Genomic DNA, 18970 nt, shown 5'->3' on the forward strand with positions numbered 1-18970 from the left:
GCACTGATCGCCATTTACTATTGCATGCATCCTGAAATAGAAGTAAAATACCTTGGTAAAGTAGTATGATATTCCATCTCTGCAGTGTCCTGAAAGTAGTCGCTGCTTTTTAAACCTTCAAACATTTGAGAACTGGCCTCCCAATACTGCGGTGAACACTGAACCATGGCATCTTGTATTTGTTTTTTTGTTTGTACATTTGTTTTGTACATTTTTTTGTTTTTAGGAAAGCTAAAAAACTCATCAGTGGCTGGGATGGTTTGTGTGAAGCCTTCAGCTTTCTTGAAATTTGCAGACATAGCCAAGTCCAACTTGGATTTCTCATCCTCGACCATGCTACTATTCCAGCCTTCTCTATTCGATAATATGAATAACGTGTCATTTTCTGCATTCAATTCATTATAAGTTTGAGCTTCAGTGGAAACTTTTATCTTCATATGATCTGGCTTTGGACTGTTGGGAAGGTGTAAAATAAATACATTGTTTCCTATCTGTATTTTATCTTCATGCCACAGCTGGGTCAATGTTTTAAACAAGCAGCCATTGATGTAGGTTTTTGAGTTATTAATGGGAATTAGAAAAACCTCATCTTCTGTCCTCCTGATCACACAATGTTCATGCTCAGCCCCAGAAATCAGGATGTCTTGAGAAAGTCCTGAGCCAATCTTGGTGTGATCGGTTATATTGCGGATAATTAATTTTGTACCTTGTTGGATAAGATAGCATTGATTACTAAATATGACATCCTGTTTATTAGGAATGACACCCATGTTCTCTAAATTCTTCCGCCATTCCTGTGTGGCAGCCTCAGTCCTTTTCAGCTTTTCCTCCCATGAGGTTTTCAGATCTCTGAGAAGATTTTCTTTTTCTTGCAACTGTTCTTGTACTGCTGCCTGTTTCATTTGTTCTGTTTTTGTAAGCTGCTCTCTGAGTCTTTTTATTTCCTCCTGTAGCTCCTCTATGGCTTCAGATTTCCTATCCTCATTCACCACGGCTTGGTTGACTATTTGTTTGGCGTTGTCTGCATATTTTAGGGTAGAGAGAGTTTCCTGGTAATTATCTGCTGCAGGACTGACTGTGGCCAACATAATCGTCTTGCTGTTTCCTCCAAGGCTGTTCTTTAATAGCCAGGTGAGCACAGAGTCTCTATAATTCACGTATTGGCTCCTCCTTTTATTTTCTGAGATTTTAGACAATGAATTTATGACTAGACCGAGAGTTAAGAGGGATTTGTTGATATTACAGCTTTCCTTAAGCTGTCTTCCTTGGGCTCCAGATTTGTAGGACCTCTCACTTCCCGCCAGATCTACCAGGCTGACCTTACTCACCAACTCTCTGGAGGCTCCAGACTTGGGATCATTATATGTTTGTGTGACGGTCAGTGTTAGTATGGCATGAGAACGACTGCTCTGTTCATTCATCTTGGTTTCTGCAATGGCCCTCTGTTTGTTACCTTGGTCCAGCAGCAATTTGATCTTTCCATAGTTTTGAACAGCATGACAAGATAACCCTTCTACATATGGACCGAGTACTCTGTCTTTGCGAACTCTCAGTTTATTTTGTTTTTTTGTTGACCTTAGAAGATCTCTCACCTCTTCATTATATATCTCAAAATAGGAGGCCTCAATCCTGATGGTTTCTGAGTCATTGGACTCTTTATTAAATAAAGCAGAGCAGATTCTTGGCACAATACCGGGTTGGTCATCTGTCCCCATCATTGAAAATGTTTTCCCTGATCCGGTTTGGCCATAAGCAAAGATACACACATTGTAACCAAGCCATATGTTCTCAAGAGCTCCATCTCCAAGATGTTCAAAAACATCCTCCTGCCCAGTATCATGTCTATCCTCTGTCCAGAAACAGTTGTCATATGTGAAGATATGAGGTTCTTTTCTGTCTTTTTTCTTGCGGCGAATTAGCCACAACCTTTCATGCTTGTGCAGGTAGTAAGCTTGCAGTCTATGTGGTGGAAGACAGTCACAGTCACAGAAGACAGTCACCGTTAGGGATGAGCATACGTTCGACTCCAACATCGGCTGTTCGCCCGTTCGGCGAATTCCGAACATTATGGGCCGTTCGCGCCAAATTCGTGTGGCGCTCACGGCCCACAATGCACTGCATCATCGCAGTGCATTGCTGGCTCATGATTGGCCAAGCATGCACTGTGACCCCCCCATGCTTGGCCAATCACAGCGCCAGCAGCGAGGAGAGCCATGATTGGCCACAGGCAGGATGCCTGTGGCCAATCATAGCTCAGGCTGTGTAGTACACGCCCCACACTATATAAGACCACCAGCGCGGCGGCCTTGTGTAGTGTGTTGGCGTCTGAAGCAGTTAGTGGGTGTTCTGTGTACCTTCAACACAGTACACACCGATCGTTATCGGCCGATTTTCGATCTTGCTCTTCTGTAGTGGTTGTTGTCTGCTTGCCCTGACCGCAGTATACACCGCTATATTCACCTCACCTATATAGCTAGTGATCTATCTTTTATAATAGAGCTTGCAGTCAGTAGTGTTAGGAGCTTGTGCGTGCTGTCTGCGTGCTCTGTACCCAGTACACACCGCTATATCCACCTACATAGCTCTTCTCTATTTGAGCCCACTTGCCATCTGCAGGAGTTATTGGAAGTTGTGTGTGCCTCCAGCACAGCACAGTATACATCTGTATATACGCCTTTATCTCTGGTGTTCTATAATAAAGGCATCTGCAGGAGTTAGTGGGTGTTTTGTGCCTCCAGCACAATATACACCTGTATCTACCCTTTATTGCTGTTTTCTAATAGAGCCATCTGCAGGGCTTAGTGGGTGTTGTGTGACTCCATTACAGTATACCCCTTTATCTCTGGTGTTCTATAATAAAGGCATCTGCAGGAGTTAGTGGGTGTTGTGTGCCTCCAGCACAATATACACTACCCAACTGCTGTTTTACCCAACTCCCTTCAGGCCATTACCATGTCCGGAAGGCCAGCAAAGAGAGGCAGACAGGCGCGAGCCGATAAAAGAGGGCAAGCAGGCTCTGTGTCTAGAGACAACAGTGCTGGTCGTGGATGCGGTGCATTGTCATCAGCACATGGCCATGGGACACGCTTGTCCTTCTTTTCGGTAGCTGGACATGTTGAACCGCAGCATGCCAACGACTTGGTAGAGTGGATGACCAAGCCCTCTTCATCCTCCTCATCCTCTCTCACCCAGTCTCAGGGTACCAGCAAAGCAGCTGCCAACGCATCGTCTTCCCTCGCCTCAATGTCATCATCAGTGACTCCTTCCCTAGACCCACCACGTCCTCCTGAGGAGTCTCCTGAGCTCTTTGAGCACAGTGTTGGGTACATGCTCCAGGAGGATGCCCAGTGTTTTGTAGGCTCTGATGATGACACTCAGCTAGAGGAAGGCAGTAGCGTGAATGCAGAGAGAGGGGATGCTCAAGAAGGACAGCAATCTGGCAGTCATGTTCCACAAGCTGCAGCATATTGCCAGGTTTGCTACAGCGATGAAGAGGGAGGGGATGATGAGGGCACTGACTCCACGTGGGTGCCTGGTAGGAGAGAGGAGGAGGAGGAGAAGGAGGAGGAGGCACATGTCCAACGAGGCAGGATGCCCTCCGGGGGCCAGCTTAGGGGCAGCACACCGACTGAATCACACCGCAGAGCTCCACCTGTGCAGGGCGCTGCCTCTGCGCGTTATTCTAAAAGTTCTTTGGTGTGGGCCTTTTTTGAGATGAGTGCATCAGATCGCACCGCTGCTATTTGCAACATATGTCTCAAGCGTATCTCGCGTGGCCAAAACATCAGCCGCTTGGGCACCACATGCTTGACCAGACATATGTTGACCTGCCATGCAGCTCGTTGGCAAGCGTACCTCAAAGACCCACACCAAAGAACAAAGCGGACCTCTCCTTGCTCCTCATCAGCTGGCATCTCCAACCCCACTAGACCTTCAGTCCTCTCTGAAACTTGCTCTGAGAGGAATGAAGGTGTAGAATTAGGTGTGTCACAGCCAAGTGCTTCCGGGCACTCTGCTAGCAGTACACCCACGTCCGATTATAGCAGGCAAATGTCCCTGCCCCAGTTGCTGGACCGGCGAAAGAAGTTCACTCCCAGCCATCCACATGCCCAGCGGTTGAATGCTAGCTTGGCTAAATTGCTAGCCCTTCAACTGCTGCCTTTTCAGTTGGTAGACTCGACCCCCTTCCGTGAGTTTGTACAATGTGCGGTTCCTCAGTGGCAGGTCCCCAAACGGCACTTTTTCTCACGGAAGGCGATTCCGGCTCTCTACCGGCATGTGGAAGGCAATGTCCTTGCCTCGCTGAACAGGGCTGTAAGTGCATGTTACCGTTAACTGTAAGGTGCATATTACCGCTGACTCATGGTCCAGCAGGCATGGACAAGGACATTAGCTATCTTTCATGGCCCATTGGGTCACTCTTCTGGCAGCTGGGAAGGATGCAGGACAAGGTGCAGTAGTGTTGGAGGTTGTTCCGCCACCACGCCTCCAAAATGCTACTGTTGCTTGTGACACACATAGGGACCCCCGTATAAAAAGCATAAGGGTCAAGGACCAGTACTGGGTGGCAAAGTACTTAGACCCCCGGTACAAACACAAATTGGCGGAAATGTTACCGCCGTCACAGAGGGCTGTCAGAATGCAGCACTTCCAGGCCTTGCTTCGAGAAATGCTGCATTCTGCTTTTGCGTGTGCTGGCAGAGGAACAATTCCCACTCCCAGAGAAGGAGTTGCTGGTACCAATCCAACAGCGCCTGCAAGAAGAGGCCGGTTCGAAGATGTGTTGGTGACTTCGGATATGAGGTCATTCTTTCAGCCGACCCATCAACAGGTGTCATCCGGATCCAGCATCAGGGAACGCCTAGACCGTCAGGTGTCTAACTACATCGGGTTAACGGCCGATGTGGACGCTCTGAGGAGTGATGAACCCCTGGACTACTGGGTGGGCAGGCTTGACCTCTGGCCAGAGCTTGCCCAATTTGCAATCGAACTGTTGGCTTGCCCCTCATCCAGTGTCCTGTCCGAAAGGACATTCAGCACAGCAGGGGGGATCGTGACCAATAAGCGTACTCGCCTAGTTCACGACAGTGTTAACTACCTCACATTTCTAAAAATGAATGAGGCATGGATCTCGGAGGAATTCAACACATGTGACCAGTAGACCATGTATATGTCTATAAACAATTTTTTTAATCGAGCACAGAGACCTTCTTTCTTCATTTGGCTCACTTCCTTGTCCAAAAAAAGCACACAGTACTATATGCCCGTACCCTCCTCTTTGAAGAGGTTGAGCAGTGTCATATTTCTACTGGGGCTGCTTATTATGAGGGGCTCCCACCATCCCTGTGCTGTGCTGACATCCTCCTGGGGCTGTACCTCTGCTGTGCATATTATGAGGGGCTCCCACTATCCCTGTGCTGTGCTAACTTCCTCCTGGGGCTGTGCCTCTGCTGTGCATATTTTGAGGTGCTCCCACCATCCCTGTGCTGTGCTGACTTACTCCTGGGGCTGCTTATTATGAGGGGCTCCCACCATCCCTGTGCTATACTGACATCCTCCTGGGGCTGCTTATTATGAGGGGCTCCCACCATCCCTGTGCTATGCTGACATCCTCCTGGGGCTGCTTATTATGAGGGGCTCCCACCATCCCTGTGCTATGCTGACATCCTCCTGGGGCTGCTTATTATGAGGGGCTCCCACCATCCCTGTGCTATGCTCATTGTGAGGGGCTCCCACCATCCCTGTGCTATGCTCATTATGAGGGGCTCCCACCATCCCTGTGCTATGCTGACTTCCTTCTGGGGCTGCTTACGGTGCAGGTGTCAGTGCTGTATATCACGGTGCTGATGTCAGTGCTCTCTGTCACGGTGCTGCTGTCAGTGCTGTATATCACGGTGCTGGTGTGAGTGCTTTATGTCACGCTGCTGATGTCAGTGCTCTCTGTCACGGTGCTGCTGTCAGTGCTGTATATCAAGGTGCTGGTGTGAATGCTTTATGTCACGCTGCTGATGTCAGTGCTCTCTATCACGGTGCTGCTGTCAGTGCTGTATATCACAGTGCTGGTGTGAGTGCTTTATGTCATGCTGCTGATGTCAGTGCTCTCTATCACGGTGCTGCTGTCAGTGCTGTATATCACGGTGCTGGTGTAAGTGCTTTATGTCACGCTGCTGATGTCAGTGCTCTCTATCACGGTGCTGCTGTCAGATGACTCTATCACGGTGCAGGTGTCATTGCTGTATGTCACGCTGCTGGTGATCATCTCCTGCACCCTCTTCTTTGCCTACCCTGGTCCCTGACCTTCCCTCTCCTCCATTGCCTTCATGCGCTCCACAGTACTGAATTGTCACAACAATTTTCCATATAAAAAAAGAATGCTTGTAGTTGTCGATCCCAGATTCACCTCATACATGTGTTATGTCATTGGCCATGTGGTGGGACTATGTTTGCACAGCTATTAATTATTTTGTGGCTGCAAATTTGACCTGTAGGTTTGCGAAGTTCGCCTCCCATTGAAGTCAGTGGGGCCCACCGCGAACGTTCTGGTTCGCGAACTATCGGCCGCGTTCGCGGTCCGCGTTCAAGAAACGTCCCATCGGAAGTTCGTCCATCACTATTCAGCACAAACCACACACACAGAATCCAGGAGAACAGTGTTAAAAGGAAATGCTAAGTCTGGTGTGGTTGTACGGTGAGTCTGGTTAAGCAGACTCGCCTGCGGTTCTCGTCACCCTGTGCCCCAAAAGACACAGGGTAACTTACTCATAGGAGGGACTGGGGGAGCTGGACAATAAGCTTCCAGTGCTCTCCAAGGTAAGCTGGGTTCCACAAGCCCCCCACCCAAAGTGACTCCCGTCAAACATCTCCCCTTTCGGCAGAAGACTAACACAGAAAGAGACCCCAAATGGGTTGACTTCGAAGTTAGTCCATAGTTCCAGTCCCCCAATGCCCGTATCCATACAGTACCCCAAAAACTTGTCCCGAACAGAGCATCACTCACCCAGCCAACCTTTGCCTTTCTTGTAGAATATACCCACTGCTGGGGAGAAGTTTGGACTGGTCCTTCCCCATGGAGTCCTTTCAGCTGCTGGAGAGAAGACAGGGTAGCTATGTTCACTCCATCACGCTGTTGGGGATCTGGGCCGACTGCCCAGCATCTCTGGGGTATACAGGTGGAGACTGAAGTCCCATCCACTTTTACTAGATAAAAATCTCCCAGTGCTTGCAAAGCATGGCTGACATCCTCTTGTCTCAGTGCTGGACAATTTTCTGGGGTTGTGTTAGTGGGGAGGAGAATGAAGTCCCATCCACTTTCACAGGAACTCCATCTTTTGTTAGTTGTGGGCAGAGGCCAGCAGTACTTTGTCCTGTTGCTAGCCCTTCTGCTGGGTTGCAGTCATTGGAGACTGCGGTCCCATCCACCGTCACCCGCTTAAGCTGCAGTTGGGAGGTGCAGATTGCATTACTTACCTGGAGCTCCTGCAGAGTTGATTGTTGGGTTCAAAGGCCAGCAGCACTATGCCATGTTAGCTCTTCAGCTGAGGACCCCACATCATCCACTCCAGCTAACTGTTGGGGAGGGAAGACCGTTTCCTCTGCTGTGGCTGACTGTTGGGGAGAGAGGCTGGCTTCCTCCACTCCCAGTCTGTGGATCTGCCACTGGGGAGGGCCCATCACTTTCTCACCCTGGGTCTCGAACTGTGGGTGTGGGGCAGAGGTCTTGGACCCTCTGTCCGGTTGTCAGCACTTTAGCTGTAGAAGCTTCTTATAACTCCACAGATACTGCTAGAAGGAAATCCCATGTCTCTGTCAGAGTTGTGGGAGAAAGGCCGACTGCCTCTTCTCTCAGGTAGGCCGAAACTGCTGCTGGTACTGGGCAGAGTTCAGTTATGTTTGGCCCTGATGCCAGCTCTTCTGCTGGAGGCTCACTAGGTTGCTCCTCCTCAGCAGAAAAGTTTATTAAATCCCTAGTCTCTGCAACTGGTGTCTGGGGATAAAGGTTCATCATCCCCTGTCCGTGGAACCCAAAAGATGTTATCAGTGTTTGGGCAGAGGTAAGCAGAGCTCTGCTCTGTTGTTAGCACTTCAGCTTTGGGGACGGCCATCTCCAGAGTAGCGTTGAGCTTTATGTTCGAGTCGAACATGAGTTTGACTCGAACATTGGGTGTTCGCGGCAAATTCGAAAGCTGCGGAACACCCTTTAAAAGTCTATGGGAGAAATCAAAAGTGCTAATTTTAAAGGCTTATATGCATGGTATTGTCATAAGAAGTGTTTGGGGACCCGGGTCCTGCCCCAGGGGACATGTATCAATGCAAAAAAAAGTTTTAAAAAACGTCAGTTTTTCCGGGAGCAGTGATTTTAATAATGCTTAAAGTGAAACAATAAGGTGTAATATTCCTTTAAATTTTGTACCTGGGGGTGTCTATAGTATGCCTGTAAAGGGGAGCATGTTTCCCGTGCTTAGAACTGTCTGACAGCAAAATGACATTTCTAAAGGAAAAAAAGTAATTTGAAACTACTCACGGCTATAATGAATTGTCGGGTCTGACAATACACATAGCAGCTCATTGATAAAAACGGCATGGAATTTCCCCACAGGGGAACCCCGCACCAAAATATGTAAAAAAATGGCGTGGGGGTGCCCCTCAAAATCCATACCAGACCCTTCAGGTCTGTATGGATTTTAAGGGGAATCCCACGTCAAAATTTTAAAAAAAATGTCGTGGGGTCCCCCCAAAAATCCATACCAGAACCTTATCTGAGCCCCCCTCTTGCACTGTACTAGGCCACATGCCATCAACATTGGGAGGGTGCTTTGGGGTAGTGGCCCCCCCAAAGCACCTTGTCCCCATGTTGATGGGGAGACGGGCCTCATCCCCACAACCCTTGCCCGGTGGTTGTGGGGGTCTGTGGGTGGCTTATCGGAATCTGGAAGCCCCCTTCTTCATCTTCCTCCACTCTTCTTGTCCCGCATCTTGCCCCGACTTCTTCTCCGCTCCGTCTGCACAATCCGCCTCAGTGGGAGTCTTCCACTGTGTGATGCTTCTGTTCTTCTGACACTTGTTATATAACGGAGGGCGGGGCCACCCGGTGAGCCCATCCCCTCTGACGCACAGGGAAAGCCATAGGGAAGTCCCCATGCGTCCGAGGGGGTGGGGTCACCGAGTGGCCCTGCCCTCCGTTATATAACAAGTGTCAGAAGAACAGAAGCGTCACATGGTGGAAGACTCCCACAGAGGTGGATCGTGCGGATGGAGTGGAGAAGAAGCCAGAGCAAGATGCGGGACGAGAAGAACGGAGGAAGAAGATGAAGATGAAGAAGAAGATGAAGAAGAAGAAGAAGATGAAGACGAAGAAGATGAAGAAGATGATGAAGAAGAAGATGAAGAAGAAGATGAAAAAGAAGATGGAGAAGAAGTTGGAGGAAGAAGAACACTGAAGGAAGACCAGAAGAAAGAAGATGTAAGAAGCTGAAAGAGGAAGAAATTAATAATGGACTTGTCAAAAACCGTCTCTTGTGTTTTTTAACCCTCTTGACACTTTTTTTAATGAAATGGTAGGGGTACCTTTGTACCCCATTACCAATTCACACAGGGGGGCTGGGATCTGGGTGTCCCCTTGTTAAAGGGGGATTCCAGATTCCAATAAGCCCCCCACCTGCAGACCCCCACAAGGCCCTTCTCCCCATCAACATGGGGACACGGTGCTTTGGGGGGGCGCTACCCTAAAGCACCCTCCCAATGTTGAGGGCATGTGGCCTGGCACAGTTCAGGAGGGGGGCGCTCTCTCATCCCCGCTCGTTTCCTGCAGCCTGCCAGGTTGCGTGCTCGGATAAAGGTCTGGTATGGATTTTTGGGGGCAACCCCACGCCATTTAAAAAAAAAATTTAATTTTGGTGCGGGGTTCCCCTTAAAATCCATACCAGACCTGAAGCATCTGGTATGGATTTTCAGGGGGACCCCCATGCCATGCCAATTTAAAAAAAAAAATTGGCGTTGGGTTCCCCTTAATATCCATACCAGACCGGAAGGGCCTGGTATGGAATTTAGGGGGACCCCACGCATTTAAAAAAAAAAAAAAAAAATTTCCCTGTGGGGAAATTCCTTGCCGTTTTTATCAATACTATATATGCCTGTAAATGTGGCACATGTTTCCCATGTTTAGAACAGTCTGACATCAAAATTAAATTTCTAAAGGAAAAAAAGTAATTTAAAACTACTAGTGGCTATAATGAATTGTCGGTCCGACAATACACATTGAGTTCATTAAAAAAGAAGTTTTTGTAAAAAAAAAAATGCGTGGGGGTCCCCCTAAATTCCATACCAGGCCCTTCAGGTCTGGTATGGATTTTAAGGGGAACCCCGTGCTAAAAATTGCGTGAGGGTCCCCCAAAAAATCCATACCAGACCCTTATCTGTGCATGCAACCTGGAAAAGAGGGGGGACGAGATAGTGTGCCCCCTCCTGAACTGTACCAGGCCACATGCCCTCAACATTGGGAGGGTGCTTTGGGGTAGCGCCCCCCCCGAAAGCACCTTGTCCCCATGTTGATGAGGAGAAGGGCCTCATCCCCACAACTCTTGCCCGGTGGTTGTGGGGGTCTGCGGGTGGCTTATCGGAATCTGGAAGTCCCCTTTAACAAGGGGACCCCCAGATTCCCCCCTTGTATGAATTGGTAATGGGGTACAAATGTAACCTACCATTTCACAAAAAAGTGTCAAAAGGGTTCAAAAATACAAGAGATGGTTTTTGACAAGTTCTTTATTAATTTCTTCTTCTTTCTTCTGGTCTTCCTTCAGTGTTCTTCTTCCTCCATCTTCTTCTTCCTCCCCTCTTCTCGTCCCACATCTTGCTCCGGCTTCTTCTCCTCTCTGTCTGCATGATCCGCCTCTGTGGGAGTCTTCCACCGTGTGACGCTTCTCTTCTTCTGACACTTGTTATATAATGGAGGGTGGGGTCACCGGTGACCCCGCCCCCTCTGACACATGGGGACTTCCCTATGGCTTTCCCTGTGCGTCAGAGGGGGCCAGGGTCACCGGGTGGCCCCACTCTCCGTTATATAAGAAATGTCAGAAGAACAGAAGTGTCACACAGCAGAAGACTCCCACTGAGGCGGATGGAGCGGAGAAGAAGTTGGAGCAAGATGGGGACGAGAAGAGCGGAGGAAGAAGAAGACCAAGAAGAAGATGAAGAAGAAGATGGAAAAGAAGATGGAGAAGAGGAAGAACACTGAAGGAAGACCAAAAGAAAGAAGAAGAAATTAATAAAGGACTTGTGTTTTTTTAACCCTTTTGATACTTTATTTGTGAAATGGTAGAGGTACATTTGTCCCCCGTTACCAATTCACTTGGGGGGCCAGGATCTGGGGGTCCCCTTGTTAAAGGGGGCTTCCAGATTCCAATAAGTCCCCCGCCTGCAGACCCCCACAACCACCGGGCAAGGGTTGAGGGGATGAGGCCCTTCTCCCCATCAACATGGGGACAAGTTGGTTTGCGGTGGGCTGCTACCCCAAAGCACCCTCCCTATGTTAAGGGCATGTGGCCTGGTACGATTCAGGAGGGGGGGCGCTATTTTTTCCCCCCTCTTTTCCTGTGGCCTGTCAGGTTGCGTGCTCGGATAAGGGTCTGGTATGGATTTTGAGGGGGCCCCCACGCCATTTTTTTTAAACAATTTTGGCGGGGGGTTCCCCTTATTATCCATACCAGACCTCAAAGGCCTGGTATGGAATTTAAGGGGACCTCGCGCATTTTTTTTTAAATTTTGGTTCGGGGTTCTATGCCGTTTTTATCAATGAGCTGTTATGTGTATTGTCGGACCCGACAATTCATTATAGCTGCTAGTAGTTTTAAATTACTTTTTTTCCTTTAGAAATGTCATTTTGCTGTCAGACTGTCCTAAACACGGGAAACATGCGCCCATTCACAGGCATACTATAGACACTCCCCAGGTATGAAATTTAAAGGAATATTACACTTTTATTGTTTAACTTTAAGCATTATTAAAATCACTGCTCCCGGAAAAACGGCAGTTTTTAAAACTTTTTTTTTGCATTGATACTCTGGGCACACTTTTTATGACAATAACTTGCATATAAGCCTTTAAAATTAGCACTTTTGATTATTCATGTTCGTGTCCCATAGACTTTAACGGTGTTCATGTGTTTGAACAAATTTTTTGCCTGTTTGCATGTTCTGGATGCGAACCGAACAGGGGGGTGTTCGGCTCATCCCTACTCCAGAGCTTCCGCTGCAAAATCTAGGTCATGCTGCTGAAAGCATTCTAGCAGTTTCCTGTATGCCCTTTCCAGATGCAGTGCTTTCCTTAGCAAATAGTCCAGATCAGTTTAACCTCCTCGCGCCCGCCCTATGGCCGAATGACGGCAGTAGAGCAGGCGCCTTCGTCCGGGTTGTCGTCCCTGGACGGCGTGATGTTTACTTCCGCAATGCGCGCCGCCGCGGGCGCGCATCGCGGAAGTTCTGTGTTCGCCGTGTCCCCCGGGGACAGGCAAACACAGATCGCTGTAAACGGCCAATCACAGCGGCCGTTTACAGCGTGATCGGCGTATCCAATGGGAGATGATCTCATATGTTTACATATGAGATCATCTCTCAGCGCCGCTCTCCTTCCTCGCACAGACAGTGCGAGAGGGGAGAGATGAACGGCTGCAGCGGCAGCCGTTCTGACTGTGAAAGAAAAAAAAGTAAAAAAATAAAATAAAGTGCCATCCTCCCCTAGCAGTGCCATCCTCCCCTAGCAGTGCCATCCACCCCCAGCAGTGCCATCCGCCCCAGTGCCATCTGCCCCAGTGCCATCCGCCCCAGTGCCATCCACCCCAGTGCCACCTGCCCCCAGTGCCATCCACCCCAGTGCTACCTGCCCCCAGTGCCATCCACCCCAGTGCTACCTGCCCCCAGTGCCATCCACCCCAGTGCTACCTGCCCCCAGTGCCATCCACCCCAGTGCTACCTGCCCCCAGTGCCATCCACCCCAGTGCTACCTGCCCCCAGTGCCATCCACCCCAGTGCCACCTGCCCCCAGTGCCACCTGCCCCCAGTGCCACGTGTCGTCAGTGCCACGTGTCGTCAGTGCCACATAGTGCCATCTGTCATCAGTGCCATGTATCAGTGCCATTTGTCATCAGTGCCACCTGTCAGTGTCACGTGCCATCTGTTGTCAGTGTCACGTGTCATCAATGCCACTTATCAGTGCCATCTGTCATCAGTGTCACGCGTCATTGGTGCCACGTATTAGTGCCATCTGTCACTGGTGGCACATATTAGTGCCACGTATTAGTGCCACGTGTCATCAGTGCCACGTATTAGTGCCACGTGCCATCAGTGCCACGTATTAGTGCCACGTGTCATCAGTGCCACGTATTAGTGCCACGTGTCATCAGTGCCACATATTAGTGTCATCTGTCATCAGTGCCACATATTAGTGCCATCTGTCATCAGTGCCACGTGTCATCAGTGCCACGTATAAGTGTCATCATTGCCACGTATCAGTGCCATCTGTCATCAGTGTCACGTGTCATTGTCCTGGTATTTCAAAAGTGTAATAAATAGTCAACAAGTTAGATGTGTAATTTATGCTTCTAGAACACGTGATGGCGCTCCCTGCATGTTGGGCCTCTCTATGTGGCCAGGCTGTGAAAAAGTCCCACACATGTGGTATTGTAATATTCAGGAGGAGTAGCAGAATTTTTTGGGGGGTGTCATTTGTGGTATACACATGCCACGTGAGAGAAATAACCTATTACAATGACAATTTTGTGGAGAAAAATAAAAAAAATGAAAAATCTTCATTTTGCAAAGAATTGTGGGAAAAAAATGACAACATCAAAAAGCTCACCATGCCTCTTACTAAATACCTTGGAATGTCTACTTTCCAAAAAGGGGTCATTTGGGGGGTATTTGTACTTTCCTGACTTGTTCGGGTCACAAGAAGCGAGATAGGCCACCAGTACATCAGATGTGATCAATTTTGTGCGATTCGCACCACAGCTTGTAGACGCTCTAACTTTCACAAAGACCAAATAATATCCACTAATTTGGGTTATTTTTACCAAAGATATGTAGCAGTATAAATTGTGACCAAAATTTATGAAGAAAAATTAATAATTTGCATAATTTTGTCACAGAAACAAAGAAATATGCGTTTTTTTTCAAAATTTTCGGTCTTTTTTCATTTATAGCGCAAAAAATAAAAACCCCAGAGGTGATCAAATACCACCAAAAGAAAGCTCTATTTGTGGGAAAAAAAGGACAAAAAATTCATTTGGGTACAGTGTTGCATGACTGAGTAATTGTCATTCAAATTGTGAGAGCACCGAAAGCTGAAAATTGGTCTGGGCAGAATGGTGTTTAAGTGCCCAGTAAGCAAGTGGTTAAGCTCTGAGACCCCTGCGAGGCCAAACATAGCCTCTCTGCATTATCGCATGTCCTCAAGGGTAGGTTCCCCTTCATCGCCAAACACAAACCATCTGTAAGGCTCTCCCACATTTATTTATCATTTTTTTTAGTGCAACCTTTTTGGATTTTATTGGTTATTGGTGTATATCTCACGTGGTGTTGCTATTTTTGTGTTTTCTGTCCAGCGCAATTTTCTTTGATACAATCTCCCACAGCAATCCAGGGCTGCCAAAGTCATATCCCTCTGGAGAGTATTCTGTTGTCTCCCCTAAATATTCCTGTTCTGTGTGCCATTGCAGAGCCGGATATTGATTGTCCAGCTCTATCTCCTGCTGGACCAGCCTGTTCAACTTGGACACCCATTGGTCCTTGGGCCGCTCTCCCAGGAATGGCATTCATAACTCCCCTTGGTCCCTGGCTCGTTGCTCTGGGGTTGGAAATCACTTGCCCTGGTGTCTACCAGCAACCTGGAAGGCTCCAATCCAGACCTTCACCTGAATCTGCTGCCTGATCTCCAGGTACTGATCCACAGACACAGTCCTGGCGATTGCTGAAAGGGCTCTCCACAGCGGCCCTTGCAACTCTGATGTCAGATCCATATCTCTGTTGGGACAACCGACGTCTGCTATCCTGCCCTTGGATCCTGGTGGTGGTTTGGACATGTTCACAGCCAGGAGGCACAATCCCACCACTGCCAACCAATGGCAAGGACCCCCAAACTCAACATGAGTCTGTCCACCGTATATGCTTCCTTTGTCCGGTACCAGCAAGATCCAAGGCCCCTTAGCTCTCCCATTCACTTGTCGAAGCAGCGGTCTAGGGAAGATAGACACATGTACGGACAGATATACACTCAGAAGACAATCCCACCTTCTTTGCATAATGATACAGGGAGGGGTAAACTTTACATCTCGTATCAAGAGACACACAGGTACATTCAATTTTTCAGCAGTAGACAACCTTATCAGTAGGGAGGCTATTGGAGGAATTCCCCCCTCCCATCTCACAGCTAATCCATATAGACATATACATCCCATAATAGGTTGCTCCCAAGGCAGACACAAACAATAGAAGAATTGGATACAGCCACATCTCAAACGATCTAGTAAAAAGTCCACAATAGACCATGAGACCAAGCTCAAAATATATCATCAGTTGGAAAGGTGAAATTATTTATCATTATATATTTCTGGAGTGATATTGCTCATAAATATCAATGTTTCAAGTGAAAGAACCCCCTCACGCTTTCAGCACAAACCACACACACAGAATCCAGGACAACAGTGTTAAAAGTAAATGCTGAATCCGGTGTGGTTGTACGGTGAGTCGAGTTAAGCAGACCCAACTGCGGTTCTCGGTCAACCTGTGCCCCTAAAAGACACAAGGTAACTTACACATGGGAGGGGCCGGGGGAGCTTAACAAGGAACTTCCAGTGCTCTCCAAGGTAAGCTGGGTTCCGCCAGCCCCCTGCCCAAAGTGACACCTGTCAAATACTTTCTTCTATGCTCCTATATATGAGGGTTCTTTTAAAAGATTCTGCACTTTTTTTTAACTCTATTAAATATAAAAACGTGCAGAAACTTTTTGAAGACCCCTACATATTACAATAACTCCATCCATTCAAACCAAGTTGCTATGTTTGTAAATTATGAAATTACACAATACAAAGAATCAATACAATGCAACTCAGAATTAAATAAAATAACACAAAATCCTTAAACCATTTGTGAACACCCAGTCTGCCAAGCTACAACACATAAAAAAAATAGCAAAATGATATATTTGGTGAACCATCGATGAATACTATGTTCCAATATTGTCCAACGTGCATCCAATATTGTCTAAAGAGCAAATATTTCCAGGTTCAATTTGCGAGGGTTTCAGTGGATCCTGTTAGACATGTGTTAAACACAAATGTAGTAGCAAATACCACTGAAGTCTATGGGGGGGGGGGGGGGGGGGCAGGGATCTTGTTCATAAACTTTGGCTATTTGTTTTAGAGCTAATAGACTTACTCTTGCCAATGGAGGCATGGAAGGCCCTGCCACAGGGGACATGTAACAATGGCAGTTTTTTTTTTCTTGTTTTTTTGTTTTCTGTACGGCAGAGAGAAGGCCCTTTCCATGCAGCTTTGAAGGAAAACTGGAAAAGATACAAATCCTTTCACTTATAGACTTAATGGATGTCTGAAATTTGTACACGGTGTTATAGAACAGTTTGATTTTCAGCCTCAGGAACAACTTACTCTGAAGTGTATAGTTGGCTGTGCATTTTTTTCTTGTGTCTTTAGTTTATCAAAGGCAAATGGATAGAGTGATTAGAACCCCTGTCAATTGTTAATAGTGTCTGTGCTCTCATTAGGAAGATTCACCACTTCTATTTGTCATGTCAAATCATTGAAACTGAAAGTAAAATAAAATCCCAATTTGTTTGTTGACACCAGAACAGTAGAGGGGACATTTTCCATTGGGGACACTAGTTCTGGTGACAGCCTGGGATTCCCTCACTCTGGAGGGATTTCCCCTCACTTCCTGTTTTGCCTATGGGACAGGAAGTGAATGAAAATCTCCCCTATGGGACACATATGGCAAATAAACAGAATTAAAGGGGGCTTCCAGAGGCAGCCCTTGTCCTCGTCAACATGGGGTCAAGGTGATTTGCTTGGGAAGGGGGTAATTTGGTGTCGAGGGACCCAAACATCAGCGGCTCATTCCGGGGGAAAAATGCTACATACTAATAGCAGATGGCATGGTAATTTCAATAAGAGACCATAATTTGATTAAGCAGAGTAAAAAGTGGAAAGCAACAGGCCTAGATGGACAGGCATGCAAATCTTTTGGCAAGTAAAACAGCTCCAACATATGTATTTCATCTTTGTCTGGCATTCGGGTTTAACACAGAATAACCAGCTTATAATCTTGAACTTGCTCACCTGTGTGTGGAAGTCTCCCGGGATAAAGTATTGGGGTCAATAGCGGGTTCTTTATGATCTGTTGAATCCTTAGCTGCAATTTGTAGTTGTATAATACTTTCACAAGAGGTATACTCTTCATCAAGAATGAACTCAGAGGGACAGTCTACACAATCTTTATCTGAAGACATCTCTGTATCACTTTCACCATCAAGGTCACCTTCGCCCTCATTTTGTGGGGGTTCTTTCTTCGATGACGTGTTTAAGTCTGGTTCAGATTTAGGTTTCTCGGAGGAGTAGTCACTTCCTTCATGTAGAACACACTCATGTGGCCTTGCTTTGTAGGTGTCAGTGTTGCTTTGTTGATGTGGAACTTCCTCAGTTTTCTCATTTTGGTTTTCTTCACAAGTGTCATTTTGTGATGTGTCATCAGCAATTTTGTCACCTGGTGGGATGTTGGATTCTTCTATCTCATCATCTGGAGATGGGTGGGACATGTCCTGTAATATAAAGATTTTAGTCAGATATAAACTTTTAAAACCATTATAAACATATAAAACTTAGAGACATGGTGGGGATTTACTTTAAAGCTTATTTGAGCAAGCTGAAGTTAGAAGCTGGTTGGCTACCATGCACAGCTGCACCAGATTTTGCACTCTTCGGTTTAGTAAATTAACCCTATGATGACTAGTAATCTAATCTTTTTAAATGTATAAAAGAGTACTAAAGGTCCATTTAGGCAGTGCAGTTCTCTAGCTCAGTGGTCACTTCCCTGTAAATACCTAAGTCTGTTAGGTCTGCCTTGAAAATATTTCTCCAGACATTTTGTATTCAACTTCTGCTGCAAACCTAAACCTTACCTGTCTGCAAGTTCTCTGGAGTCCATCTGAAGCCACTTCTTTGTCACTTTCTCTGCCGTTGTCACAGAGGCCCTTGTCATTTTGCATTTCAATCTTTGATGAGGTTTTCAGGTCAAGTTCAGCTTTTGGTTTCTCGGAGGAGAACACACATTCTTGACGTAGAACGCTGTCATGTGAACTTGCTTCGTTTGTGTCAGTAATGCTTTGTTCATGTGGAACTTCTGCAGTTTTCTCATTTTGGTTTTCTTCACAAGTGTGCTGATGTGATGTGACTCCGGAGTCATTAGGAATTGTGTCACTTGGCAAGATGTTGCTGGATTCTTTCATCTCAACATCTGGAGATGGGTGAGATGTGTCCTGTAATATCAAGTAATATTTACAAGCTTAATAAATTTAAAAGGCATAGTCACATGATGATTATAATATGTGAACAGGCTGAATGATCCCGGGAGGAGGTCTGAGCTGTCTAGGGGCACTGTGATGAGGATTCATGTTCCCGAGGTATCCTGAGAGATATTTCACCAGGCGTTTGTGACTCTGTAGTGGGGTCCATATCATGAGAACCCAGGAGGTGGTCTGTCTTGTCCAGGAACACCAGGAGGAGCGAGGGTTTCCCTGAGGCATCCTGAGAGATATTACTACAGTCGTGTGTGACTCTGTAGTGGGGTCCATATTGTGAGAACCTGAGAGGAGGACTGTCTTATCCAGGAACACCATGAGGAGGAAGGGTTTCCCCCGAGGCATCCTGAGAGATATTACTACAGTCGTGTGTGACTCTGTAGTGGGGTCC

The 18970-nt window shown here is 47.1% G+C and overlaps 2 protein-coding genes and 1 pseudogene across 2 annotated transcripts in view; 1 reads left to right on the forward strand and 2 right to left on the reverse strand.

Annotated features, from left to right (window-relative positions):
• The window catches only part of LOC143923342 (kinesin-like protein KIF13A), a 511776-nt gene that overhangs the window by 121485 nt on the left and 371321 nt on the right, over positions 1-18970 (forward strand). The gene's annotated exons all lie outside the window — the stretch shown is intronic.
• On the reverse strand, positions 18-2033 carry LOC143925162 (kinesin-like protein KIF13A pseudogene; annotated as a pseudogene).
• LOC143925163 (uncharacterized) lies at positions 14849-18507 on the reverse strand. Its single transcript, XM_077449778.1, has 3 exons — positions 18181-18507; positions 17342-17820; positions 14849-15224 (listed from the first exon to the last, which is right to left on the reverse strand). The coding sequence occupies exons 1-3, from the start codon at positions 18505-18507 to the stop codon at positions 14849-14851; spliced, it is 1182 nt and encodes a 393-aa protein (XP_077305904.1).

This window comes from Lithobates pipiens, unplaced genomic scaffold (genome assembly GCF_037356315.1).
Source record: "Lithobates pipiens isolate NorthernLeopardFrog02 unplaced genomic scaffold, aLitPip1_a1.2 Scaffold_22, whole genome shotgun sequence".
Lineage (NCBI taxonomy): Eukaryota > Metazoa > Chordata > Amphibia > Anura > Ranidae > Lithobates > Lithobates pipiens.